Source organism: Saimiri boliviensis, chromosome 10 (genome assembly GCF_048565385.1).
Source record: "Saimiri boliviensis isolate mSaiBol1 chromosome 10, mSaiBol1.pri, whole genome shotgun sequence".
NCBI lineage: Eukaryota > Metazoa > Chordata > Mammalia > Primates > Cebidae > Saimiri > Saimiri boliviensis.
The window spans coordinates 73,973,425-74,000,718 of NC_133458.1; the positions used below are offsets into that span (position 1 = coordinate 73,973,425).

General features: G+C 40.6%; 2 protein-coding genes and 1 pseudogene across 14 annotated transcripts in view; 2 read left to right on the plus strand and 1 right to left on the minus strand.

Moving 5' to 3' along the window:
• COL28A1 (collagen type XXVIII alpha 1 chain) overlaps positions 1-9,795 on the minus strand; it is a 191,470-nt gene extending 181,675 nt beyond the window's left edge. For 4 of the 11 annotated variants that reach the window (XM_074379491.1, XM_074379489.1, XM_074379485.1 and 1 more), the window contains exons 1-2: positions 9,486-9,564; positions 7,350-7,437 (exon numbers count right to left, since the gene is read on the minus strand). Coding sequence is in view for 4 of the 11 variants with exons in the window: in XM_010345655.3 (XP_010343957.3) it covers positions 9,486-9,781 (296 nt within the window). In the remaining 7 variants the exon portion in view is untranslated. Of the gene's footprint in view, positions 1-7,349; positions 7,438-7,965; positions 9,420-9,485 lie in introns of those variants that run through there. The other 7 variants (XM_010345655.3, XM_074379483.1, XM_074379482.1 and 4 more) reach the window with 4 other exon arrangements.
• MIOS (meiosis regulator for oocyte development) overlaps positions 9,764-27,294 on the plus strand; it is a 41,630-nt gene continuing 24,099 nt past the window's right edge. For 2 of the 3 annotated variants that reach the window (XM_039472734.2, XM_074379493.1), the window contains exons 1-4: positions 9,871-10,265; positions 10,798-10,894; positions 16,871-18,204; positions 18,533-18,631. In XM_039472734.2, the coding sequence (XP_039328668.1) occupies positions 16,911-18,204; positions 18,533-18,631 (1,393 nt within the window). In that variant the 5' untranslated portion in view covers positions 9,871-10,265; positions 10,798-10,894; positions 16,871-16,910. The other variant, XM_039472733.2, reaches the window with a different exon arrangement.
• Positions 20,611-26,712, plus strand: LOC141580096 (alpha-aminoadipic semialdehyde dehydrogenase pseudogene; annotated as a pseudogene).

Here is a 27,294-nt window from a genome sequence, read left to right on the forward strand (position 1 = left end):
AATGCACTCCACCCCATCCCACTCCGCCACCACCACCATTGCAGTTGGTGTCTTGGCAGGCACAGAGCCAGCCAGCCCTACTCCCACCAGTGCCCTGCCCTTGTGCCAACACTGCCCTGGGAGTGAAACTAGGCACAAAGAATAGTAGATCCTCCCCTTGCCTGCAGCACACAGAGAACACACAGTCCTGTGACCACCAGCACTCTACCCCCATGCTAACACCACCACCAGCATGACTGCATGCACAGTTGCCTGAAAACACCACCTACCCCCACCCAGCAGTGCTGCCTCTGCCACTGTGGTGAATGCCCACACGGAAGCAGGTACTCCAGCACCCACTAGTACCCTGCTTCAGCCAACAAGCATGCACCTCATTGTGCTTCTGCTGCCACTGCTGCTGTTATGTGCAGATGAGGATGGATCCCAGTGTTACTGCACTACAAAATGCTTTGGCTAACACTACCCATTAGAGTGTAGTGAACGTAATCTGAACCACCTCACCTCCCCACCTCACCCCTCATACAGTGGATTCCTAACCTCAAGGATTCAGAGAACAACATCAGGGCCCAATACAAGTCCCCCAGAGTTACAGCACACAGTCCAGGAGTTGAGAGCTTCAGCATTGGCCCCCTAAAATCTTCCAAAACCAAAGCCAGTTGGCTGAATCCATCTTATACTACAACCAAACCCTCAAGGTCACCATACTGGATGAAAGGAAAAAAGCACCCAAAGGTCAGCAACCTCAAAGATTGAAGAAACATCAACCCACAAAGATGAGAAAGAAACAACCCAAGAACTCTGACAACTCAAAAAGCCAGAGTGCCTTCTTTCCTCCAAATGACCACACCACCTCTCCAGCAAGGATTCTGAACTAGGCTGAGATGTCTGAAATGACAAAAATAGAATTCAAAATATTAATCTTGAGCCAAAATATGGATAGGAACAAATACTAGTCTTGAATGTAAATGGCTTCAGGTTCCCCAATTAAAAGGCATCATGGCAAGCTGGATAAAGAACCAAGATCTATTGGTATGCTGTCTTCAACAGACCCATCTCAAAATTAAAAATGGAGAAAAATCTTTCCAAGCAAATGGAAAACAGAGAAAGTCAGGAGTTGCAATCTCAATTTTAGACAAAACAGACTTCAAACCACAAAGATAAAAAATGATAAAGAAGGACATTACATAATGGTAAAGGGTTCAATTTAACAAGAATACCTAACGATGCTAAATATATATGCACTCAACACACAAGCACTGAGAATCACAAAGCAAGTCCGTAGAGACCTTCAAAGAGATTTATATTCCCACACAATAATAATGAGAGACTTCAACATCCCACTGACAGTATTAGACAGATCACTGGGCAGAAAATCAACAGATATTCAGGACCTGAATTCAGCAATAGATCAAATGGACCTGATAGACATCTACAGACCTCTCCATCCAAAAGCAACAGAATATATATTTTTCCTCATTACCACGTGGTGCATACTCTAAAATCAGCCACATAATTGGACCAAAAACTCTCCTCAGCAAATGAAGAAGAACTGAAATCATAATAACCACTCTCTTGGACCACAGTGCAATCAAATTAGAAATCAAGACTAAGAGACTTGCTCAAAACCATACAATTACATGGAAACTGAGTAACCTACTCCTGAATGACTTGAGTAAATAACAAAATTGGCAGAAATCAAGAAGCTCTTTGAAACTAGTAAGAACAAAGATACAATGTACCAGAATCTCTGGGACACAGATAAGGCAGTGTTAAGAGGAAAATTTATAGCACTAAATCCCCAAATTAAAAAGTAAGAAATATCTCAATTTCTCAATTTAATAATCTAACATCTACAACTAAAAGAACTAGAGAACCAAGAGCAAACTGACCCCAAAGCTAACAGAAGACAAGAAATAACCAAAATCAGAGGTGAGCTAAATGAGATTGAGACACAAAAAAAAAAAATTCAAAAGATCAGTGAATCCAGGTGTTTGTTTTTTTAAAATTAATAAAATATTCCACTAGCTAGACTAATAAAAAAGAAAAAGAGAAGATCCAAATAAGCACAATTAGAAACAATGAAAGGGACATTACCACTGACTCCACAGTAATACAAATAACCATCAGAGAATATTATGCACACCTCTATGTACATAAGCTAGAAAATCTAATAGAAATAGATAAATTCCTGGACACATACACCATCCCAAGACTAGGCCAGGAAGAAGCTGAATCTCTGAATAGACCAATAACAAGCTCTGAAATGGAATTAGTAGCAGACTACCAATTAAAAAATAAAAATCAAAGCCCGGGACCAGACAGATTCATAGATGAATTCTACCAGAGCTGCTACCATTTCTACTTGAAACCATTCAAAAAAAATTGAGGCAGAGGGACCCTTCCTAACTAATTCCATGAAGCCAGCATCATCCTGATACCAAAACCTGGCAGAGACACAACAAAAAAAGAAAACTTCAGGTCTATATCTTTGATGAACCTTGATGCAAAAATTTTCAACAAAATACTGGCAAACTAAATCCAGAAGAACATCAAAGTAGGTTCTACCATGATCAAGTAGGTTTTATCTCTGCAATGCAAGGTTGGTTCAACATATGCAAATCAATAAATGTGATTTGTCTCATAAATAGAACTAAAGACCAAAAACCACATGATTATCTCAATACATGCAGAAAAGCTTTTGATAAAATTCAACACCACTTCATGTTAAAAAAAAAAACCCTCTCAATAAACTAGGTATGGAATGAACATACTTCAAAATAATAACAGCCATCTACGACAAACCCACAGCCAACATCATACTGAATGGGCATAAGCTGGAAGCATTTCCCTTGAAAATCAGCACAAGACAAGATGCCATCCATCATCACTCCTATTCAACATGGTATTGGAAGTCTTAGCTAGAGCAAGCAGGCAAGAGAAAGAAAGAAAGGGCATCCAAATAGGAAAAGAAGTCAAACTAACCCTGTCTGCAGATGACACGATCCTATAGGTAGAAAACCCCATAGTCTTTACCCAGAAGCTCCTTCAGCTTATAAATAACTTCAGCAAAGTCTCAGGATACAGAATCAATGCACAAAAATCAACAGCATTTCTATATACCAACAGCAGTCAAGCCAAGAGCCAAATCACAAACACAATCCCATTCACAATTGCTGGGAAAAAAAAAAGAGTAAAATATCTAGGAATACAGCTAACCAGGAAGGTGAAAGATCTCTACAAGGAGAACTACAAAACACAGCTCAAAAAAGTCAGAGATGACACAAACAAATGAAAAAAATGTTCCATGCTCATGGATAGGAAGAATCAATATTGTTAAAATGACCACACTGCCCAAAGCAATTTAGAGATTCAATGTTATTTCTATCAAACTACCAAAGGCATTCTTCGCAGAACTAGAAAAACTATTTTAAAACTCATATGGAACCAAAAAAGAGCCTGAATAGTCAAAGCACTCCTAAGCAAAAAGAACAAATTTGGAGGCATCACACTACATGACTCCAAATGATACTACATGGCTACAATAAACAAAACAGAAAGGTACAGGTACAAAAACAGACACATTGACCAATGGAACAGAGTAGAGAGCCCAGAAATAAGGCTGTACACATACAACCATCTGATCTTCAACAAGGCTGACAAAAATAAGCAATGGGGAAGGGACTCCCTATTCAATAAATGATGCTGAGATAACTGGCTAGCTATATGCAGAAGATTGAAACTGGACCCCTTCCTTATACCATATACAAAAATTAACTCAAAATGGATCAAAGACTTAAATGTAAAATCCAATACTATAAAAACCCTGGAAGACAACCTAGGCAATACTATTCTGGATGTAGGAACGGACAAAGATTTCACAACAAAGACACCAAAAACAGCTGCAACAAAAAGCAAACATTGCAAACAGGATTTAATTAAACTAAAGAGTTTCTGCGCAGCAAAAGAAACTATCAACAGAGTAAACAGACATGCTGCAGAAAGGGAGAAAAATTTTGTAAACTATGCAACTGATAAAAGTCGAATAGCATCTATAAGGAACTGAAACAAATTTATGAGCAAAAACAAAATCCTATTAAAAAGTAGGCAAAGGACATGAATAGACACTTTTCAAAAGAAGATATACATGTGGCCAACAAGCAAATGAAAAGAAATCTCATCACTGATCATTAGAAAAACGCAAATCAAAACTACAACAAGATACCATCTCATACTAGTTAGAATGGTCATTATTGAAAAGTCAAAACATAACAGATGCTGGCAAGGTTGCCAAGAAAAAGAAATACTTATACACTGTTAACGAGAGTGTAAGTTAGCTCATCTATGGTGGAAAACAGTGTAGCGATTCCTCAAAGACCTGAAAACAAAACTATCATTTGACCCAGCAATCCTATTAGTGGATATATATCCAAAGGAATATAAATCATTCTATTATAAAGACACATGCACATATATGTTTATTGTGGTACTATTCATAATAACAAAGACAAGGAATCAACCTAAGCACGCATCAATGGTAGACTGGATAAAGGAAATATGCTAAATATACACCATGGAATACTATGCAGCCATAAAAATGAATGAGATCATGTCCTCTGCAGGAACATGGATGGACCTGGAAGTCATTATCTTAGCAAACTAATGCAGGAACAAAAAAACAAATGTTCTCATTTGCATGTTCTCATTTATAAGTGGAAGCTAAAAGATGAGAACACATGGACACATAGAGGGAAACAACAGATGTTGGGGCCTACCAAGAGTAGAGGGGAGGAGGGAGAGAATCAGGAAAAATAACTAACAGGAACTAGGCTTAATCCCTGGGTAACTAAATAATCTGTGCAAGAAACCCCCATAATGGGTTTACCTATATAGCAAACCTGCACATGTACTCATGAACTTAAAACAGAAGTTTAAAAAAACTCTTCTTTTTCCTATTTAAACATAATTCTTGGTATTGAGGTAAATCTGAATTCACATGATATGATTTGTCAAATTTTTCCAAACTCTTTTTTTTTTTTTCTGAGACAGGGTCTCTCTCCATTGCCCAGGCTGGAGTGCAGTATCACAGTCTTGGCTCACTGCAACATCCGCCTCCCGGGTTCAAGTAAGTTTCCTGCCTCCTGAGTAGCTGGGACTACAAGTGTGCACCACCATGCCTTGCTAATATTTTGCTTGTATTTTTTAATAGAGATGTGGTTTCGCCATGTTGGTCAGGCTAGTCTTGAATTTCTGACCTCAGGTGACCCACAAGCCTCAGCCTCCTAAAGTGCTGCGATTATAGGCATGGGCCACCACACCTAGCCCTGTTTTGTTTACAATTTAAAGATTTAAAAAATATTAGAAATCATATACTTGACAACTGTGTAAATTTATTTTGACAATGTTAATCCCAAAATGTATGAAGAAGTGTACTAATTTTAGAAATTTATTTGGGTATATGCTAGAAAACATTTTGAAGGCCACTATTTTAAGATATCTCAGACCTTCTGATACTCAACCTTTGTGAAAAGATTTCCTAAGCCATGGCACATGTTTATAGCACCTTCACTTCAGCTTGATACCTCCTCAGCCTCCATCGAAAAGCGAAACTTGCTCTCAGGTACAGAATGATTTTGTTCATGTGGAAATAAAAAGAATTGGGATTAACCAGTCACAGACTCCGTAAAATGTTCCAGTACTGTAGTAACTGAATTGCTGCCAGGAGCAGCTGTAAATAAGGAATAAATTGGCTGTCCTTCAACTGCTATCCTTTTTGTTTTAAAACCGTAACAAAAATCCTGTCCTGATAACCACAACATAAATGAAGAAGCTTAAAAAGAACATCCTGGCCAGGTGCGGTGGCTCCTTCCTGTAATCTCAACACTTTGGGAGGCTAAGGCAGACGGATCACTAGAGGTCAAGAGTTTGAGACCAGCTTGGCCAACACGGTGAAACACTGTCTCTACTGAAAATACAAAAAGTAGCTGGGCATGGTGGTGCATGCCTGTAATCCCAGTTACTTGGGAGGCTGAGGCAGGAGAATTACTTGAACCTGGGAGGCAGAGGTTGCAGTGAGTCGAGACTGCATCACTGCAATCCAGCCTAGGAGACACAGTCTCCATCTCAAAAAAAAAAAAAAAAAAAAAAAATCCTATTAGGGATACAAAAGTTTAAGTTTAAAACAAAATACTGGCCGGGCGCGGTGGCTCAAACCTGTAATCCCAGCACTTTGGGAGGCTGAGGCGGGCGGATCATGAGGTCAAGAGATCGAGACCATCCTGGTCAACATGGTAAAACCCCGTCTCTACTAAAAATACAAAAAAATTAGCTGGGCATGGTGGCACGTGCCTGTAATCCCAGCTACTCAGGAGGCTGAGGCAAGAGAATTGCCTGAACCCAGGAGGCGGAGGTTTCGGTGAGCCGAGATTGCGCCATTGCACTCCAGCCTGGGTAACAAGAGCGAAACTCCGTCTCAAAAACAAAACAAAACAAAAAACAAAATACTGAGACTGAACTACAGCAGCTTTAGGATCTACTGTAAAACACATGTTTAGTAAAGGCAACTAGTGTCATCTCAGACCAGTCTGTCAAGTTCTCTGCTATAGTTTACTGTTTCCAAAAGATACAAAGCACTCACCCAGCTCACTAAACGTTTTTTGGATACCTATGCAACAGGTGCTCAAGGAAATTCAAAGTTCTACACTAAAAGTTTGCTACCCACGAGGACATTGTTTTAGTGGATAAGGGAAATCAGTTTCCAAAAAGACTGAGAAAAGTGTCACTTATTCCTGTTAGGGGCTTTACAGGAACTGGTGGCAATATGAAAAAATATATACTTTCACAAAGCTTGAGTGGAAAAGGAAGTTGAAAAAAGAACATTAGCTGGAGAGGGATACAGACTAGAGAAAGATGTTGATTTAGGATTTATTCAATAAATTTTTATTGACCAGGTACTCTTTATTAGGCACTGTTTTACATCCTGGAGATTAAGCAGAAAATAAAGTAGACAAAGCTCCTCTGTTTTAGTTAGGGAATTACCTAAGCTGCTCTAACAGGGCCAAACAAACAATGATTTTTTTAAAGAACAAAGTTTATTTTCTCTTACATAATGGTCCAGAAGTCTGTGATTGATTCAAGGGAGAAGATGCCCTAGCTTCCTGAGATTTGGGACTTAGGATAGTGAGAACAGCTTTGCCTTAGTTAATACATGGCTTCCATTTCCAGTCTGTATCTCTTTTTGCCATTTGCCACACAGTAGGAAGAGGGAAGAGAAAGTGTACAGCAAGGAGCTTTCATTTTAAGGGACATGATCCAGTTCTACTCACATCTATAACTTTTTAATATAGCCTTACCTGGCTGAAAGGGAGGCCAAGGAATGTCACATTTAAGTGGGTCACCAAATGCCCTGCTCAAATTTGAATGTAGAGTTATTTCTTCTTACTAAAAAGAAAAAAAAAAAAACAATGAAAACTGGGGATAAGAAGAAGACACAGTCTAGAAGTAGACAACTATAGGAAAGTAAAGAGATGGTGACATATGTGAAGTTGTGGTAAATATCATGAAGACAATAACAAAGGAGCTAATATATAGGTAGTCAGTGACAAGTGAGTAGAGTCCTGAGCGAAGGGAGAGTATGTCATGTAGATTTCTGCATTCCAGGCAGAGGGAATAGCTAGTGAAGAAGCTCTGAGGCAAGAAGAGCATGCTTGCCATGTTTAAGGGACAGTGAAGTCACAGAGACAAAAGACAAACCAGAAGAAAGTGATAATATGGAAACAAGTGAATGAGATATTTCAAGAGAGAGGAAGTAGTCAAGAAAAACAAAAGCTGAAAGGGTGAAGTTTTGGCCATTGAAACTGGTAGCATGGAGGTCATATGTGACCTTGACAAGTGGCAGTTTTGGTGGCATGGTGGGCATGAAGGACTGAATGGAGTGAATTCAAGGGAGACAGGAGGAAGTGGAATTACAGAAAGCAAATATGGTCCTCTTCTTTGAAGAGAAAATTGGAATGCCTTGAGTATGTGTTGAGTGCCAGTAGAAATGAAGAAGCTAAGATACTTGGAAGTGGAGCAATTGATGGTGCAAAGTCTCAGAAGAGGAGAAATATACAGGGTTCCTCCTTTCACTTTTTGTTACCTAAAAAAAGATAAGAATGGAAGAGAATCAAGATGTTGGAGAAGGGAAGGAGGAAGTAGTGGGAGGCTGTGGAAATTCTACCTAACAGATTTTTCTTTCTGAAGTAGGAGGCAGTGTCAGCTCCTGAGTGCAAGCAGAAAAGTTGTCCTCAACTATGTATAATAGGAGTGGATAAGGAAAAGATTTGTATTGATCGGAGGTTTTGTGGGGGTTTGAGGCCAGGGCCAAAACCACTGAGAAGATGGGCAAGATAGCGTTTGAAGTGACAAATACTGCCGTGTCTCCCCTCAGTAACGCAGCACTTTCTTCAGCCTACACTCTTCTAATGGCAGGATTGGAAAGGCAATACGCTCCCCAAACTTATCATCTTACCAAAACCAACTGCCATGAAGCTCATCAGTACTAAAGCTCGTTATGCTGTTTATAGCCATCACTCTCACAAGCCCAAGACCACCCACGTTTAAGCATGAACAGACAAGCAAAGACTGTCAGACATCTGAAGACTGCCTGGGGCTCAGACGTGCGACACCTGGGGCGGAACCATTCACTCGGGTTCGGGAACAAAAATCCTGGAATCCTCTTTCACGGTCATTCACTTGGTCAATCACCAAGCTCTACTCATCCCACTTTCTAAATATTCCCCAGGGCACCCACTTCTCTCCATGCTCACTCTTCATGCCACTGGTAACCTGCCTTTCCGTCATTCCTCTTTCTGATACTCCATTCCTCCAGCTCTCTGCACAAAAACTGATTATACCACTTGCCTGATTAAAAACTTTCGATGACTCTACCACTGCCTTTAGGAAAAAGTCTATCCGAACTCACTAAACTGGTTTCCAAACCCTTTGTGTCAGCATCTTAGTCTCTCCCCGCTTCCTCTGCTCACTCATCCATACTCACTGCCTCCTCACTGCTGTGTCTTCTCCTACCTAGCACTTGCTCTTCCTCAGTCCTGAAGGCTCTTCTCTTTCAGCTCTCACTGCACTGTTCTCTTTCCTGGATAACCCCATACTCATCCTTCTCGTGTCAGCCTAGTGGTCCTTAAGGAAGCTTTGCTGACGCCGGACGCCGAGCGAGCGTCCCTCCCGTGTAGCACTGTGTTAGCCCTACCAAGCCATCGCTCTCCTTGCCTGTTTCCAGGCGGGCCCGTGTCTTTTTACCTCACTCCTGTCTCCTCAGCATTCCGGCATAGTGCTGGGTACATAACAGGTGCTCAAGACAAGTTTGTGGAATAACTAAATGAGCGAATAAATCATTAACCAAATACCTTTCATCTCCTACTACATCATTCGCAAAAATATGTTTAATAGACATTAAAATCGACCCAGTGACGTAGAGTGTGTGACCTTACTTGAAAACGACAGAGGTGGTTCTGAGAGGCACTCCAGCCTGGGAACCCGGGGATCCGGCCTGCAGACCCATAGGCGGGGCCTGCGGGCCCGAGGCTTTCGGGTGGCAGGCGGGGCCTCCTGGCCAGTGACCCCGCCCCGAGGCGGGGCGCCTCCCGGACGGGGAAGGGCGGGGCTCCCGGCGGGAAACTCCCCTTCCAAGGCCGAGGCTCGGCTGCGCGTCCCTGAGGCGTGGTAGTGGGGTCTTGGGCGCTAGCCTAGTGGTCCAGGTCACCAGCCGCGCAGCCGCGGCCGCCATCTTGCCCGCGTCCGGGCTCCTGCGGCGGGAGGGGCTGCGTCCTGACCGGAAGCGGCTGTGCGGCGGCGGCGCTGCCGCTTCAGGTCAGTGGGTGCGACTCGGGCTGCGCCTCCGCTCTGGGGAGCGCTGCGACTGCAGCGAAGGGCCCAAGATAGCCTAGTTGAAAGGCCTGGGCGTCTCGGCGGGGAGTGCGTTCCGCGCTGTGGGGTCATCGTGCCTGGCGGCCTGCTGGGCCTCACAGGGAACTATCGGGGATTGCGGGCGGCCGCGAGGCGCGCGGGGACCTCCTCGGGGCGCAGGGGCCGGGCTGCAGCCTTCGCCGCGGCAGGCTTGTAGAGAGCGGCGGCCTAGCCTTTCCCCTGAGGCTCAGTCAGGTGCCTGGAGCGGGAGAGTCGCATTCAGAGTCCTGCTTTACCTGGAATTGCAACGTGCCCTGTTCCAGTTGTACCCTATTAAATACTGTACTTAAACGGCGTATCTCCCGGTGAGCTCTGTTTTCTTCGGATGAGTGAAACCCTCACACATGTTGTGGACTTTGCTGAATTGCTTAGCAAATGACTGCTTTTGCAGGCCTTTTGTATATTTTAAGGGTAATTTGGATATGTGCAGTGCATCTCCTTGAAGATGCTGATAGTGGAAATTTCTTTTTAACCGCCCTCGTTGTAATTTGCCGCGGTAAGAAAAGTAAAAGATAACATCAAAAAGCATGTGATTGGATACTTTGTACACTTAGTAGTGTTGTAGTGTGTTGGACTTCACCGTCCAGTAGCCATATGGATTGAGATGTTCTGTAAGTGTAAAATACATCCGATTTCCCAGACACGGTGCCAAAAAATATATATAAAAATTCTCACTGATAATTTTTATATTGATTACATATTGAAAGGATAATGCTGTTGATATGTTGGCTAAATAAAATGTATTTTTAAACTTAATTCCACCCATTTTTACTTTTTAAATGTGGCTACTACACATTTTTAAATCATAATGGCTCACAGTATACTTCTTTTGGACAGTGCTGTTCCAGATATTCTGGTGAATGAACACAGAATCAGCATTGCTTTCCTTTGCTGAGAAACCACTGATGGGAAGTGAGACTTGTTAAACTTGAAGGTGAGGATATAAATATAAGCTATAATTATTGCATACCGCACTCCTTCAACACCTAATTTTTTAATGTCTCCAGCATTTGGAAAAAACATTAACTTTCAGGGCTCATTAAGGGAATGGTAGTGATACTAACATCTGTGTGATATGAAGAGTTCATTTCAGATGATTGTCGCAACTTTGTGAGATGGAAATGGGATAGATTTTATCTCCGTTTTATGGTTTTGGAGTAATTACAAGATTTGTTAGAATCTGCGCTAGGGAGTGGCTGTAGGATTTCTGACTCTAGATTGTTTTGTTTACAGCAAATTCTTAGTGATATATGTTCAGGAGCAAGGAACTGTTTATACTGTGTATTAGATGGTGAAAAAAATACATTTCTTAAAAGGGTAGACATAGGTGCAGCTCTCTATACAGGACTAGTCTTCTGATGTGCAACCCATGCAGTAGCACAGAGCCCAGCATTTAGAATGGCTAGCACTTACTTTAATGGCCAGTCTGCTATCACTGTCTTGACATTTAAAAAAATTTTTAGGCTGGGCATAGTGGCTCGTGCCTGTAATCCCGCCACTTTGGGAGACCGAGACAGGCCGATCACCTGAAGTCAGGAGTTCGAGACCAGCCTGCTCAACATGGTGAAACTCTGTCTCTACTAAAAATACAAAAAATTAGCCAGGTATGGTGGTGGTGGGCTCTTGTAGTCCCAGCTACTCGGGAGGCTGAGGCAGCAAATCGCTTGAACCCAGGAGGCAGAGGTTGCAGTGAGCCGAGATTGCGCCACTGCACTCTAGCCTCAGCAACAAGAGCCAAACTCCGTCTCAAATAATAACTTTTAAATAAGGGCCCTGCATTTTTATTTTGCACCTCATCCTGCATATTGTGTAGCTGCTCCTTTCTCTTTGAAGTAATGTAGGATGGAAGTTGAGAGACCTTGGACAAGCACCAAAACATCTGGTCTTCACTTTATTCCTACATGAAATGAGAAGAATTTGCGAGTCTTTTTCTCTCAAGTTCTGTGATTCTGTATAAATTACTGTCATCAAGGGCCGGGCGCGGTGGCTCAAGCTTATAATTCCAGCACTTTGGGAGGCCGAGGCGGGTGGATCACGAGGTCGAGAGATCGAGACCATCCTGGTCAACATGGTGAAACCCCGTCTCTACTAAAAATACAAAAAATTAGCTGGGCATGGTGGCGCGTGCCTGTAATCCCAGCTACTCGGGAGGCTGAGGCAGGAGAATTGCCTGAACCCAGGAGGCGGAGGTTGCAGTGAGCTGAGATTGCGCCATTGCACTCCAGCCTGGGTAACAAGAGCAAAACTCCATCTCAAAATAAATAAATAAATAAATAAATAAATAAAAATAAATTACTGTCATCAGATTTTGTGAATGGCAGTATAAATATTTCAGGTGCATAACACCAAGAAATGCTGATGATTCTCCATTGAGAGTCATGTAAATTAAAGTTTTAAAAATTACGCTAAAACTTTTTAAGATGGATTTTTCTTGTGCCATCAAGATTGCTCACCATAGACCATTGGTATAAAGAATAGGATTGTGGAATGAAAGCCTAGATAAAAAATTTGTTTATTTAAACATTGATTTTTCAGTGAGATGGGAAAATGGGCCAGATCTCATGATGTCTTCAGTTAAGAGGTTTCCTTTGTGAGGGTGCAAGTATGAACCCTTACTTGGCAGTATCTGTTCCTTTTCTTTGCTGCCATAGCTGCTTCCTATTACATGAAGTCCCTCTCTTCCTCCTCATACTTGAATGTTTAAACTCTCTTTAAGGTTTCACTTAATTTTATCACTACAGTGCTGGTTTTCTTTAGACCAGAGACTTCTCATGTTCTGCTCATGTTCACTGCTGTGTTCCCAGCATTATAACAATGCCTAGAACATAGAAGGTGCCCAATCAATAGTTACAGAATAAATGAAGGACAATATGTTAGAGTAAGCCATCTGTTAGGATGGCTTACTTTGGGGCTCTTGCCCATCATTAGAACCAGTTAGGATAGCAGACACTTTAATCTTGGCTGGAGCCAACCTCTGCTAGGAAGGGTAGAAGTGGAAGCATGAGGAAGTAGGTAAAACTTGGAAATAGCAATTGTGAGATGTGTCAGAGGGACCATTCAGCACATGCATTTATTTAACAAATATTTATTAACTTCCTACTAAGTACCTAGCACTGTGCTGGGGACTAGAGGTACAATGGAACACACAAAAAAATACTTCACCTGCTCTCATAGAGTGTATAATGCAGTAGAAGAGACAGAGATGGATGATTCAGGGGAAAGAATACTGCTTAACGACAGTGTATGTCTAACTAACCTGACCTGGACTAGGGAGGAAATAGAGAGTGGTTGATGTCAAGGATCAGCAGGTGTTAACCGCCTTCCCTACCCAGAAGGCAGAGAAGTATGCTCTAACAAGAGGAAATATCGCCGGGCGCGGTGGCTCAAGCCTGTAATCCCAGCACTTTGGGAGGCTGAGGCGGGTGGATCACGAGGTCAAGAGATCGAGACCATCCTGGTCAACATGGTGAAACCCCGTCTCTACTAAAAATACAAAAAAATTAGCTGGGCATGGTGGCGCGTGCCTGTAATCCCAGCTACTCAGGAGGCTGAGGCAGGAGAATTGCCTGAACCCAGGAGGCAGAGGTTGCGGTGAGCCGAGATCGCGCCATTGTACTCCAGCCTGGGTAACAAGAGCGAAACTCCGTCTCAAAAAAAAAAACAAAAAAAAAAAAGAGGAAATATCATTTGCAAAGGTATGGTGATGGAAGAGGAGGGTATACTCTAGGAAGTGAAAAGGACGGTGTAAAAGGACAGCAAAAATGTTGTGCCACGAGGCGTGTGCAATAGGCAGAGACCAAAGCATGTCGGGTTTTATAGGTTAGATTGAAGATTTGCAACACTATACTAAGAGCAGCTGGAGACCATTAGAGGATTTTAAGCAAGGAAGGATAGCCTGGTCAAGTTTTTATTGTAAAAGGATTATTACTCTTATAGCCTATAAAGCAGAATTTCTGAAGGACGAGGGGAAAGATGACTAAAAGAAAAGCTGAGCCAGTACCACATACCAGATATGTTATATACCTTGATTTCTTGCAATTGGTTTTCAGAGGCTTGAGACTATGCTCAGTATCGTAGCACTTGGAAGCCTGGGTGAGGAGACAAGATGGTAAATAATTGGGTTGATCTGGGATTGGGGAAAGGCAAACCCAAAGTGGCAAGGAAGTGAAGACCTTGAGGGTGCTAGTAAGAATATAACAGAAATGATTGATCCTGGGCTTGAGAATACCAAAAAAGGAAATAAAACCAGTATAAAAATTTCTAAATTAGTGGTTCCCAACCTTTTTGGCACCAAGGACTGGTTTCATGGAAGACACTTTTCTCACTGATAGGGGATGGGGGCATGGTTTCAGGATGATTCAAGTGCGTTACATTTATGGTGTACTTTATTTCTATTATTTACATTGTACTCTGTAATGAAATAATTACACAACTCACCATAATGTAGAATCAGTGGGAGCCCTGAGCTTGTTTTCCTGCAACTAGATGGTCCCACATAGGGGTGGTAGGAGACAGTGACAGATCATCAGTCATTAGATTCTCATAAGGAGCATACAACCTAGATCCCTCGAATGCACAGTTCACAATAGGGTTTGCCCTCCTGTGAGAAACTAATGCTGCTGCTGATCTGACAGGAGGCAGAGCTCAGGCAGCAGTGCCAGAGATGGGGAGTGGCTATAAATACAGGGGAAACTTCTTTGCTCCCTTGCCTGCTGCTCACCTCCTGCTGTGTGCCTGGTTCCGAACAGGCCAGGGACCTGGACTGCTCTGTGGCCCTGGAAGTTGGGGACCCCTGGTCTAAATTATATGAGTCTATGAAATTTTAGGCTGGTAATTCCTAACTGAAACTCCTGCAAGATTAAAAAGAAAAGCAGTTATGTTTGAGTTGAACTATTTAGTATGTCTTTATTAGAAGTCTATGCCAGGCTCTATATGTAGCACTAAGGATAGGGAGATAAGTGAACCATAGCTTTACCCTATGAGAACTGACAACCTAGTTGTACAGATACTAATTGCAATGAAGATTTTAAGTATGTTCATTCATTTTGAATCTAAACTATTCCTTTTGCCAGTCTCAGTTAGAAATAGGCATTTAGGGCCGGGCACGGTGGCTCAAGCCTGTAATCCCAGCACTTTGGGAGGCTGAGGCGGGTGGATCACGAGGTCGAGAGATCGAGACCATCCTGGTCAACATGGTGAAACCCCGTCTCTACTAAAAATACAAAAAACTAGCTGGGCGTGGTGGCGCGTGCCTGTAATCCTAGCTACTTAGGAGGCTGAGGCAGGAGAATTGCCTGAGCCCAGGAGGCGGAGGTTGCAGTGAGCCGAGACTGCGCCATTGCACTCCAGCCTGGGTAACAAGAGCGAAACTCCGTCTCAAAAAAAAAAAAAAAAAGAAATAGGCATTTAAATTTTTGTAGTCAACCTTAATTATTGAAACACCATTTTAAACTATAGCTATATTTAGTTTGTTCATCTAATGCTAGAATATTTACTTTTTTCAAAATTCTACTTTAACACTTATTCAAAGTTTGCAGAACCAAAAACTTAAAGAGCCTCTAATGATCACTTAATTCAGTTTCTCCAAATGTATGTGCGTATCACTGGTCATAAGATGCTTTGTAGATAAAACACAAACTTTTTAATAGTTATATATTTCAGTGTATGTTAAAAGATACAATTAGCATAGCATACCATGATTCATGGACCTTATGAAGAGATTAAAGTCAATTTTCAGATTTCAAAAATGAGTCAGTTTAAAGCAAAATATTAATGGCACAGCTTGCTACATGACTGAGGTTTGGGAAATACTAATCTAAAGCAACTCTTACATTATGTGTATGAGAAAACAAAGGGATTCCTCACACATAATGACTTTTCTGAGGCATATAACCAATATAGGCAGAGCTAGGACTAGAACTCAGGTTTGCTCAGTACATTCCAGTGTTTATTCTGCCGTACAAGGCTGCTGATTATTACTGAAAGCTGAAGAAAGCTCTTAGTATGGCATTGTACTTTAAATCTATAGTGTTCGTTACAATGGCCACATATGGTTATTTATATTGAAATTAGTTAAAATTAAGGTTTAAAATTTGAGGCCGGGTGCGGTGGCTCAAGCCTGTAATCCCAGCACTTTGGGAGGCCGAGGCGGGTGGATCACAAGGTCAAGAGATCAAGACCATCCTGGTCAACATGGTGAAACCCCGTCTCTACTAAAAATACAAAAAATTAGCTGGGCATGGTGGCGTGTGCCTGCAATCCCAGCTACTCAGGAGGCTGAGGCAGGAGAACTGCCTGAACCCAGGAGGCGGAGGTTGCGGTGAGCCGAGATTGCGCCATTGCACTCCAGCCTGGGTAACAAGAGCAAAACTCCGTCTCAAAAAAAAGGTTTAAAATTTGAACTAGTCACATTTCTAGTGCTCAGTAGCTACATGTGGCTGGTGGTTACCATATTGGACAGCATGAACATAGAACATTTCTGTCACTGCAGAAAGTTTTATTGGGCAGTGCTGCTTTAAACTATTGCTTAGGAACATGATTCATAATGCTTTTAAGTTTTCCCCCCTTCAAAGGCATAACACTTAATAATTTGCTTACCACACTGAAGTTGTTATAACCCTGAAGTTAAACTGAAGGTTCTAGCAATAATGCAATTTAGATAATTGATCATGGGAAATATAGCCAGGATGGGAGTCTCAGATTCCTACTGGCTCATTTTATTGAAAGTGGCTGTTCTTTCTCCCTTTTTTCAATAAATATTTTCTTGAATTCATAGTAGATAGAAGAAATACAAATCTGTTGAAAAAGAAGTTTCTTGAATAGAGAATTATCTGACTTTCTAAATAGTTTATTCAATGTAAGAATTATATTTTGTGGTATTTTAAAATTTTTTATTTTTAAACATTTTCAGTGAATGGACCTGAGTGGACCCTTTGCGCACATCAGTAAACATGAGCGGTACCAAACCAGATATTTTGTGGGCACCACACCAGGTTGATAGATTTGTTGTATGTGACTCAGAACTAAGTCTTTATCATGTGGAATCTACTGTGAATTCAGAACTCAAAGCTGGATCTTTACGTTTATCTGAAGACTCTGCAGCTACGTTACTGTCAATAAATTCAGATACACCCTATATGAAATGTGTTGCCTGGTATCTCAATTATGATCCTGAATGTCTGCTGGCAGTTGGACAAGCAAATGGTCGAGTTGTACTTACAAGTCTTGGCCAAGATCATAACTCAAAGTTCAAAGATTTGATAGGAAAAGAGTTTGTTCCAAAACATGCAAGACAGTGTAATACCCTTGCCTGGAATCCACTGGATAGTAACTGGCTTGCTGCTGGTTTAGATAAGCACAGAGCTGACTTTTCAGTGCTAATATGGGATATCTGCAGCAAATACACGCCTGATATAGTTCCCATGGAAAAAGTGAGACTTTCAGCAGGTGAAACTGAAACAACATTATTAGTAACAAAACCTCTTTATGAGTTAGGACAGAATGACGCTTGTCTCTCTCTTTGTTGGCTTCCACGAGACCAGAAACTTCTCCTTGCTGGTATGCATCGTAACCTAGCTATATTCGATCTTCGGAATACAAGCCAAAAGATGTTTGTAAATACAAAAGCTGTTCAGGGTGTGACAGTAGACCCATATTTCCACGATCGTGTTGCTTCCTTCTATGAAGGTCAGGTTGCAATATGGGATCTTAGAAAATTTGAGAAGCCAGTTTTGACTTTGACTGAGCAACCAAAACCCTTAACAAAAGTAGCATGGTGTCCCACTAGGACTGGTCTACTTGCCACTTTAACAAGGGATAGTAATATTATTAGATTATATGATATGCAGCATACACCCACTCCCATTGGGGATGAAACTGAGCCCACAATAATTGAAAGAAGTGTACAGCCTTGTGACAATTACATTGCTTCCTTTGCATGGCATCCAACAAGTCAAAATCGAATGATAGTTGTAACTCCCAACCGAACAATGTCTGACTTCACTGTTTTTGAAAGGATATCTCTTGCCTGGAGCCCAATTACATCTTTAATGTGGGCCTGTGGTCGTCATTTGTATGAATGTACAGAAGAAGAAAATGATAATTCTTTAGAAAAAGATATAGCAACGAAGATGCGCCTTCGGGCTTTATCGAGGTATGGACTTGATACAGAGCAGGTGTGGAGAAACCACATTTTAGCTGGAAATGAAGATCCACAGCTCAAGTCACTCTGGTATACTCTGCACTATATCCTTTGCATTGTGAATTTTGTGAGGTGAATCAGGTAGAAGTATTCTTGAAGTTTGCTGAAAGGTCGGTCTATAAATATGTTGAATGTTTTATATAAAAATAAAAGTTACATAATACTAATATTATGAAGTAAAATTGCTCTAAACCCTTGAACTTGAAATACCACTTTGTAGACTGTGTAGGAGGAAGAAAGTATCTCTGCAGTAGAGTAGAACCTCCTTATTTGCACTGACACCTATTATGAATTGGCTCCAAATAAAAATAAACTTAGCTTTGAAATATTTTATTATGCATCATCACTAGTATTTCCTATGCATTTAAATACTTATGAAGCAATATACAGAAGATATGGATCAGAAATCTCCAGGCAACAAAGGATCATTGGTTTATGCAGGAATTAAATCAATTGTAAAGTCATCTTTGGGTAAGAAAATTCCGTTTCATTTTCTTCAATATGTTTATAACTTTTGTACCTTTATTTTGCTCCTATCATTTGGCAGAAATTATCTAGTTATTTCAGGATCATGTACATAAATATTCTTTTTTTGTTTTTTCATTAGATATTTCAGTGAATTGCATAATTCAGTTAAATGCATAATTGTATTTATATCCAAAACCCTTTTGGAGGAAGTCTTAATTCTCTGAAGTGATGTTGACTTTCTTAAATTTGTTCACACATTTATTCAATATTATTTTTATGAAAACCCAGTTTGAGAGGTTTTATGCTAGACAATTTATAGATTACTGATTGTTAGTTCAGGTTTTATCACAGCATTTTGCTTTTGGAAAACTGGATTAAAAGATCTCTAATTGAAGGAGACTCTTTTTTGTTTCATTCCCCAAATACTTTCATTGAACTATCTAACAGCAAGGACTATGATATGAAATATGGCCTAACTGGGAGGAATGATACCTGAAATAGTCCTTGGTGAATTAGTGAATGAATTTATTAATGTGTGAGTTAATGTAGAATTGACATTGGTATGGTAAACTATTAAAGAATAAAGTAAAGGTGACAAAAACCAAACTTTTTTTTTTCTGACTGCTTTAAACAGTTGTTCCTCTTCTTTTACTGGAATTGAATAATGGGTTATATTAGAATTGCAGGTTAAGTGTACCTCATCCAAAATGGCTTGGGACCAGATGTGTTTCAAATATTTTCATATTTTGAAATATTTACGTACATACTTAGAGATTGAGCATCCCTATTCTGAAATCCAAAATGCCCCAGTGAGCATTTCCTTTGAATATCATCTTAGCACTCAGAAAGTTTCAGATTTGGAAGCCTTTTGGATTTCAGTTTTCATATTTGGGATACTCAACCTGTATCTCTGTGACCTAGGATTTATTTTCCAGCTTTTGGTAAGGCACATTTGGGCCCAAGTCAAGCTGTTAGAAAAGTAGTTAACATTACTTGGTCAAAGAGCAATAATAGAAGTAGTAAATTTGAACTTTTACATAACTTGTATCAATACCATACAAACAAAATACAAAATAATGAAATTTTTTAGAGTAAGTTAAGTGTTTTAGTTAAACTGTTACCATGTTTTTTTAAGGTTGTTCAAATTACTTTGGTCCACTTTACTGAAAGATACAGTAGACTACTTACTGATCAATTTGATTTTGTTGTTTTTGTATTACTCCTCCACCAAAAAAAGTAACCTTTATTATAAATAGTAAAATGAATAAGTTTAGTTAGAAGCTGCTGTTTTTATTAACGTAGGTAAAAGGGCACACATAGTGTTTTATGCCCACAAATAAACCTGGTACCATGGTTCATGATTTTAGAGCCATTGTCCATTACTGTAAAGAATTAAACACCAAGTTTATAGGATTTATAGTGTCTTAGCTATATAGTAGATCAGGACACACTGTACTCAGTTATTTAGAGGTTAGTTATTGTGTTTGTTGTAGTTTGATATATTTTAAGGAAAAGCCAACCTTTGATGAAAAGCAAAAGGGGAAAATGTAGTATCTTTATGTTTCTGGTGCACTAGAGACAAACTGAGTATCCCACCCTTGAGTCGAAATAGTCTTTACCCAGTCTAAAGAAAGGCTACTGTTGGAAAGATTTCTTCATTCATCATTCTCTCGTTGCTCTCATTGCTAGATTTTCAGCTTTTTTTTTTTGTTTGGTATAGATATTTTTGTTTTTACTACCTAAAGGTGAAAAGTAGAGAAATACTGTCAAATATGACACTCTTAGATTTCAGTCTTCTGTTTTACTTGGCCATACCTTTTCCTCTAATGTGTCTCTGATAATTTATCACATGGTAAGTCAACACATTGAGCCATCTTGTCCACAGTAACCTAATACACAAGTTTATTAGAGCACACGGCTAAATTTTAATTTTGGTAACAAACAGTATGTATATATATATATATATATATATATATATATATATATATATATATGGGCTTGCTATGAATTAGTTTCTTTTCCCACGTTACTTTAATTTTTACAACTACAATATGAAGTAAGCTCATTCATTCAGCAAGTATTTATTACATGCTCCCTGTATGCCAGGAGTTATCCTAGGAACTAGAGACATAACTCTCAAGAAGATATATAAATCTCTTCCCTCATGGAGATTGAGCAGGTTCAATGTCATCCTTGCTTTTGGGGAGTTTACATTCTAGTTTAGAATATAGACAAGTAACAGGCAGTTATAACATAGGGAAGAAGAAACAGTTATGTTCAGGAAGGATTCCTAATCTGGTTGCAGGGATGAGAGGTTTCTCAGAGGAGGTACAGTCAAAGACAAGTTCCAGGCAGGAAGCAGTATATGCAGTGGGCCCAGAGGGTAGAGAGCATAGCACATTATTATTCCTGGAAGAGAGCATGAGAGAGGAAGTGAGGAAAGAGTGGAGACTAGAAAGCTAAGCAATGAGCTAACTCAGGAAGGACTTAGAAATCATGTAAAGAATTTAGGGAGATTCATCTTATAAGGCAGGGAAATGGATGGATTTGTGACAGATTTGTTTTTAAAAAGCGGATCAAGAGTGATAGTAGGGATATCAGATAGAAACCTGCTGTAAGGAGGCAAGATGTGATGGTATCCTTACCAAAGTTAGTAGCAGAGGAGCTAGAGAAATGTGGATACATTAGAGAATAGGACAAAATTCAATGATTAAGTAGATAAAGGGGTTGGAGAAGATGGAAAAGTCAAAGATAACACACATATATTTAGTTTGAGAAACTAGTTAATTTTAAGTATGTTAATTAGGAACAACACCAAAAGAGTATTTGCATTTATTTTGGAGCAAGTTGAAATCAAGATACTTAGATACAGTTGTCCTTTGGGCAATAGGATATGAGTCCAAAGCTCAAGAGAGGAATATAATGTATGCTTGAAATAAATGATATTTGATGGAGTAGATGGAATTGTTCAGAGTAAGACCAGAAAGAGGTGGCTTAAAGGAGACTGAGGAGAATTGTTGAGAGATGTAGAAGAAAGATCTATGTAGCAAAAACCGCAAATCACTTTTGCACCAATGTAATATGTATTCACATGGATGAGGGAAGAGAGGTCAATTGTCCAGTGCTCCATGTTTCAGATCCAGCCAAATAAGAACTAAAAAGGACTCACTGAATTTAGGAATAGGAGGAGGTCTTCATTGGTGGTATGGATAGCAAATGGCAGTTAGATTAGAAATTCTGTGGGTTGAGGAAATGAAGTCATCAATTATAAATACTTTTTTCAAGAAATTTGACTGTATAAAAGAGGACAAAATGATATTCATAGGAGGAGGCAAATCTGGAGCCAGGAGGTTTGTGTTGCTTTATTTTTATTTTCAACATGGTATTCATTTAAGCATATTTAAATGCTGATTGGAAGAAACCCACAGAAAGAGGTTAAAGATGCAGAGAGAAGGGAATGAAGTAAAACTTCTGGAAATAAGAGGGAATGGGATCCAGAGCAGAGGTTCGTTTAGCTTTAGATACAAGGGTGCACACCTCCACGTTTGCCAGAGGAAAGGGGAAAAGGATGCCCTATGCAGGTTGTTTAAGGGTCAATGACCAGAGGCTGAGGGATTTCTCATTTTATAACTCCTGTTGAGAAGGAACAGGGAGCCTGTAGGAAGAGCATATGGAGAAGAGGAGAAATGTAGGGCTGTGGAGGCCCCACAGGGTCATGAGGTGTCCCTTAATGCTGTGTTGAGGTGCAGGATCCGAGAAGTTAAGAGACAGGACACTGAAGAACTGGTGAAGAGCATCTGGACTCGGGGGGCCACACCACCTGTGAGTGGAGATCAGTGGCGGCCCTCCAAATGCCCAAGAGCATCTGTATTTATCAGGTACAAGCAGGGGGCAGGGTTATGAGTGAGGTCATCATCTATAGGCTTAGTAATAGGGCACACATAATCACATGAGTTACAAGTGAGGGGACCACCCCATTATGTAACTTGGGCAGAGAGGTGGGCTGTGCGCAGTAGTAGAGGGTCATATACAGAAAAGGGGTCCACCCCCATTAGGTCACTGAGGCAAGGAGGTGGGCTGTGTACAACAGGTGTCATGTGCAACACTTCTTATCTGGGGGGTGGAGACTTCAAAGGATTTCTAATAGGAGGAAACTGTAAGCTTAATGTAGTGGGAGCTGACAGACTTGTGCTCTTCTCTTAAGATATTTATGGGAGGAGGATTTGAGTCAGCACAGAAGTGAGAAGACTGACAGGATGTATAGCAGCCGTGACTGGTCACACCAGAGGGGTTCTTCTCCCTCGGTTACTTCCAGGATCTCAGGCCTGAGGCCTACTTTCCACAGAACTGGATGCACAGTGCTATAACTCCATTATCAGGAGGAGAGGCATTTGCTCCAAGCTTGCCACATAGCGTATGCCCTTTCAGGCAGGGACGCTACTGCCTGGTTCTTTGGTTCTTGTCCTGGACTGGCTGTTTTCCCATGTACTGCTTCTGTTCTGTGACTGTTCTAGGCATTCCTCTTACTACATACTACTATATGGTTTTATAGAAGGATTATATAAATCAGCACTAAATGTGTCAGTACAGCTCTGACTACAATACCTATATGATTATATAGAAAGATTATATAGAACTAAGTAGATATGAGTATTAAGTATGATTATATAAACTAAATATATATAAGCAGTAAGTTATACTTCAAGCACTAATTCTATAAACTAATATATGATTATGCAGGATTATATAAAGGAAACAGCTGAGCAATAACACTATAAACTAAGGTATTCTTCAGGCACTGATTGTGCCTGGGGTCTGGACAGTTCTCCTTCCTCGGTGCCCATGGTGGTTGTTACCCACAGAGAGAGAGCTGTCTTGAGAAACATGGGAAGATTACTGGTTAATATTATTTTATCAAAAGGTAGAATAAAGGACAGTAGGGCAAGATAATTAACTATATTGGCAAGAGAGTGATTCATTTGACCCTTGGGATCTTATTTGGCTAGAAATGAAAATGAAGACAGGATAAGATAGATAAGTAAAAATAATAGTGGTGAAGACACTGAGATTGTGAAAAATAGAAGGAATTGAGATTTTTGGAAGGCTACATGGGGTTAGACAGTAGCTCTTTGGAAGGAGGACAGTTTCGAGTATGGCTGTGAAAGGAGTAGCTAAAGTCTTGGGGGTGTAGACTACTGGAGATAAGGAGCAAAGGAACTGAGAGGCTAGTTTGTTGAATGGGCTAAGTGCTGAAATTAACCAGGATGAGGAGAATGCATGTTCTGAGGGAATCTCTTCTACAGTCCTGTATAGCAAGTTCACAGTGTTATTAGTAGGTATAATTCCTTTTTTTTTTAAGATGGCAGAAAATTGTATAAAAAATATTGGCCCGCTTCTCATCCATCATGAATGTTTTTCATTCTTAAAGAGTAAGCTCTACCCCAAGTTCTGGGCTCAGTATGTGGCGCCTCCCCCACACGCTATGTGTGCATGCTGCAAAGACCAGCAAGCTCCCTGGACCTTGGAGCAGGTCTGCCACCTTCATGTCCACTCTCCTGATCAATCAGCCCCAGTATGCGTGGCTGAAAGAGCTAGGCCTCTGAGAGGAAAACGAGGGTGTGTATAATGGAAGCTGGGGAGGCTGGGGAGAGGTTATTACGACTTATTGTCCTGCTAACAACGAGCCTATAGCAAGAGTCCGTCAGGCCAGTGTCGCAGACTATGAAAACACTGTAAAGAAAGCAAGAGAAGCATGGAAAATCTGGGCAGATATTCCTGCTCCAAAATGAGGAGAAATAGTGAGACAGATTGGCGATGGCTTGCGGGAGAAGATCCAAGTAGTAGGAAGCTTGGTGTCTTTGGAGATGGGGAAAATCTTAGTGGAAGGTGTGGGAGAAGTTCAGGAGTATGTGGATATCTGTGACTATGCTGTTGGTTTATCATGGATGATTGGAAGCCCTATCTTGCCTTCTGAAAGACCTGGGCATGCACTGATTGAGCAGTGGAATCCTGTCGGCCTGGTTGGAATCATCACTGTATTCAATTTCCCTGTGGCAGTGTATGGTTGGAATAGCGTCATCAACTTGATCTTTGGAAATGTCTGCCTCTGGAAAGAAGCTCCAACAACTTCCCTGATTATTAGTGTGGCTGTCACAAAGATAATAGCCAGGGTTCTGGAGGACAACAAGCTGCCTGGTGCAATTTGTTCCTTGACTAGTGGTGGAGCAGATATTGGCACAGCAGTGGCCAAAGATGAGCTAGTGAACCTGCTGTCCTTTACTGGTAGCACTCAGGTGGGAAAACAGATGGCCCTGATGGTGCAGGAGAGGTTTGGGAGAAGTTTGTTGGAACTTGGGGGAAATAATGCCATTATTGCCTTTGAAGATGCAGACCTCAACTTAGTTGTTCATCAGCTCTCTTCGCTGCTGTGGGAACAGCTGGCCAGAGGTGTATCACTGTGAGGTGACTGTTTGTGCATGAAAGCATCCATGATGAGGTCGTAAACAGACTTAAAAAGGCCTATGCATAGATCCAAGTTGGGAACCCATGGGACTGTAATGTTCTCTATGGGCCACTCCACACTAAGTAGGCAGTGAGCATGTTTCTTGGAGCAGTAGAAGAAGCAAAGAAAGAAGGTAGCACAGTGGTCTGTGGGGACAAGGTTATGGATCACCTTGGAAATTATGTAGAACTGACAATTGTCACAGGTCTTGGCCACAATGCATCCATTGCACACACACAGACTTTTGCTCCGATTCTCTATGTCTTTAAATTCAAGAATGAAGTAAGAGGTCTTTACATGGAATAATGATGTAAAACAGGGACTTTCAAGTAGCTTCTTTACCAAAGATCTGGGCAGAATCTTCCGCTGGCTCGGACCTAAAGGATCAGACTGTAGCATTGTAAATGTCAACATTCCAACAAGTGGGGCTGAGATTGGAGGTGACTTTGGAGGAGAAAAGCACACTGGTGGTGGCAGGGAGTCTAGCAGTGACACCTGGAAACAGTACATGAAAAGGTCTACTTGTACTATCAACTACAGTAAGGACCTTCCTTTGGCCCAAGGAATCAAGTTTCAGTAAAGGTGTTTTAGATGAACATTGCTTAATTTGAGGTGTTCCAGCAGTTGTTTTTGAAGAAGACAAAGAAAATTAAAGTTTTCCCTGAATAAGTGCATCATTATGACTGTGACATTGACTAATCCCCATGACCCCAAAGCCCTGATTAAAAATCAAGAGACTCATTTTTAAAAAGTCAAAATAAAATTATTATAACATAGCCATATTTATTTAAAAAAAAAAAAAAAAAGTAAGCTTATCGCTCCAGCTACTCAGGAGGCTGAGGTAGGAGGATCACTTGAGCCCAGGAGTTTGAAGCAAGCCTGGGCTACATAGAGACCCTGTCTCTCTCTCTCTCTCTCTCTCTCTCTCTCTCTCTCTCTCTCTCTCTCGTTTTTGTTTGTTTGTTTGTTTTTTGTTTTTTGGTTTTTTTTGGTTTAAGTGTAATCTAGAGAACAGAATTTTTTTTAGACAAAATGACTTCAAGGGCAAAATAGCTTGGATTTCTTACAAACCGGATAATTTTATTGCTTAGTATATAGATAGTAAAATGCAACAGATTAATAGCTACAAAGAGCATAGTGTTTGCTGATTTGAAAGAAATGTTTAAATCTTAATTTTTTTTTTTTTTTTGAGACAAGAATTTCTTTCTCTGTTACTCAGGCTGGAGTGCAGTAGCACAATCTTGGCTCACTGCAGCCTCCACCTCCTGGGTTCAAGTGGTTTTCGTGCCTCAGCCTCCCAAGTAGCTGGGATTACAGGCACATGCCATTATACCAGCTAATTTTTGTATTTTTTATAGAGACAGGGCTTTGCCCCACTAGCCAAGCTGGTCTCAAAGTCCTGACCTCAAGTGATCTGCCTGCCTCGGGCTCCCAAAGTCCTGGGGTTACAAGTGTGAGCCTGGCCTGAATCCTGATTTTTAATGTTTAAATAAACTTATTTTCCTTGCAGCCATCAATAAAACGTTTCCTGTTATTTATAGGACAATCTCAAATTTAGGACATACAATTTTATTTAGCATTACATGACATGCATAAGTATATTTTACTTCATTTTCAGAGCTATATTAAAAATTTATATGTTAAACTCATAACTATACTCCCATGCTGACATCATATTGCTTATTTGATAATCCTAATCATCAACTGTAGCATAGTGATCAATAAAAAGGTCTCTAAGCAGAAAAAAATATGTGATACAATAACCATGTTCTTAACATGCAGGATATATTAATATTTTCTCCTCCTCCAGGGACTTCTTTAAATTCCTATTCAGTCATGCATTATATAATGACATTAATGTTAACAGTTGACTGCATATATGATAGTGGCCCCATAACATTTAATACTGTATTTTTAACTTTACCTTTTCTGTGTTTAGGTACACAAATACTTACCATTGTGTTACAGTTACCTGCAGTATTCAGTACAGTAACTTGCTATAAAGTGGAGGTGTCCAATCTTTTGTCTTCCCTGGGCCACGTTGGAAGGATTGTCTTGTGCCACACATAATACACTAATGATAGTTGTGTTTTTAGTAAAGACCGAGTTTCACTATGTCGGCCAGGCTGGTCTCTAACTTACAACCTCAGGTGACCTACTCGCC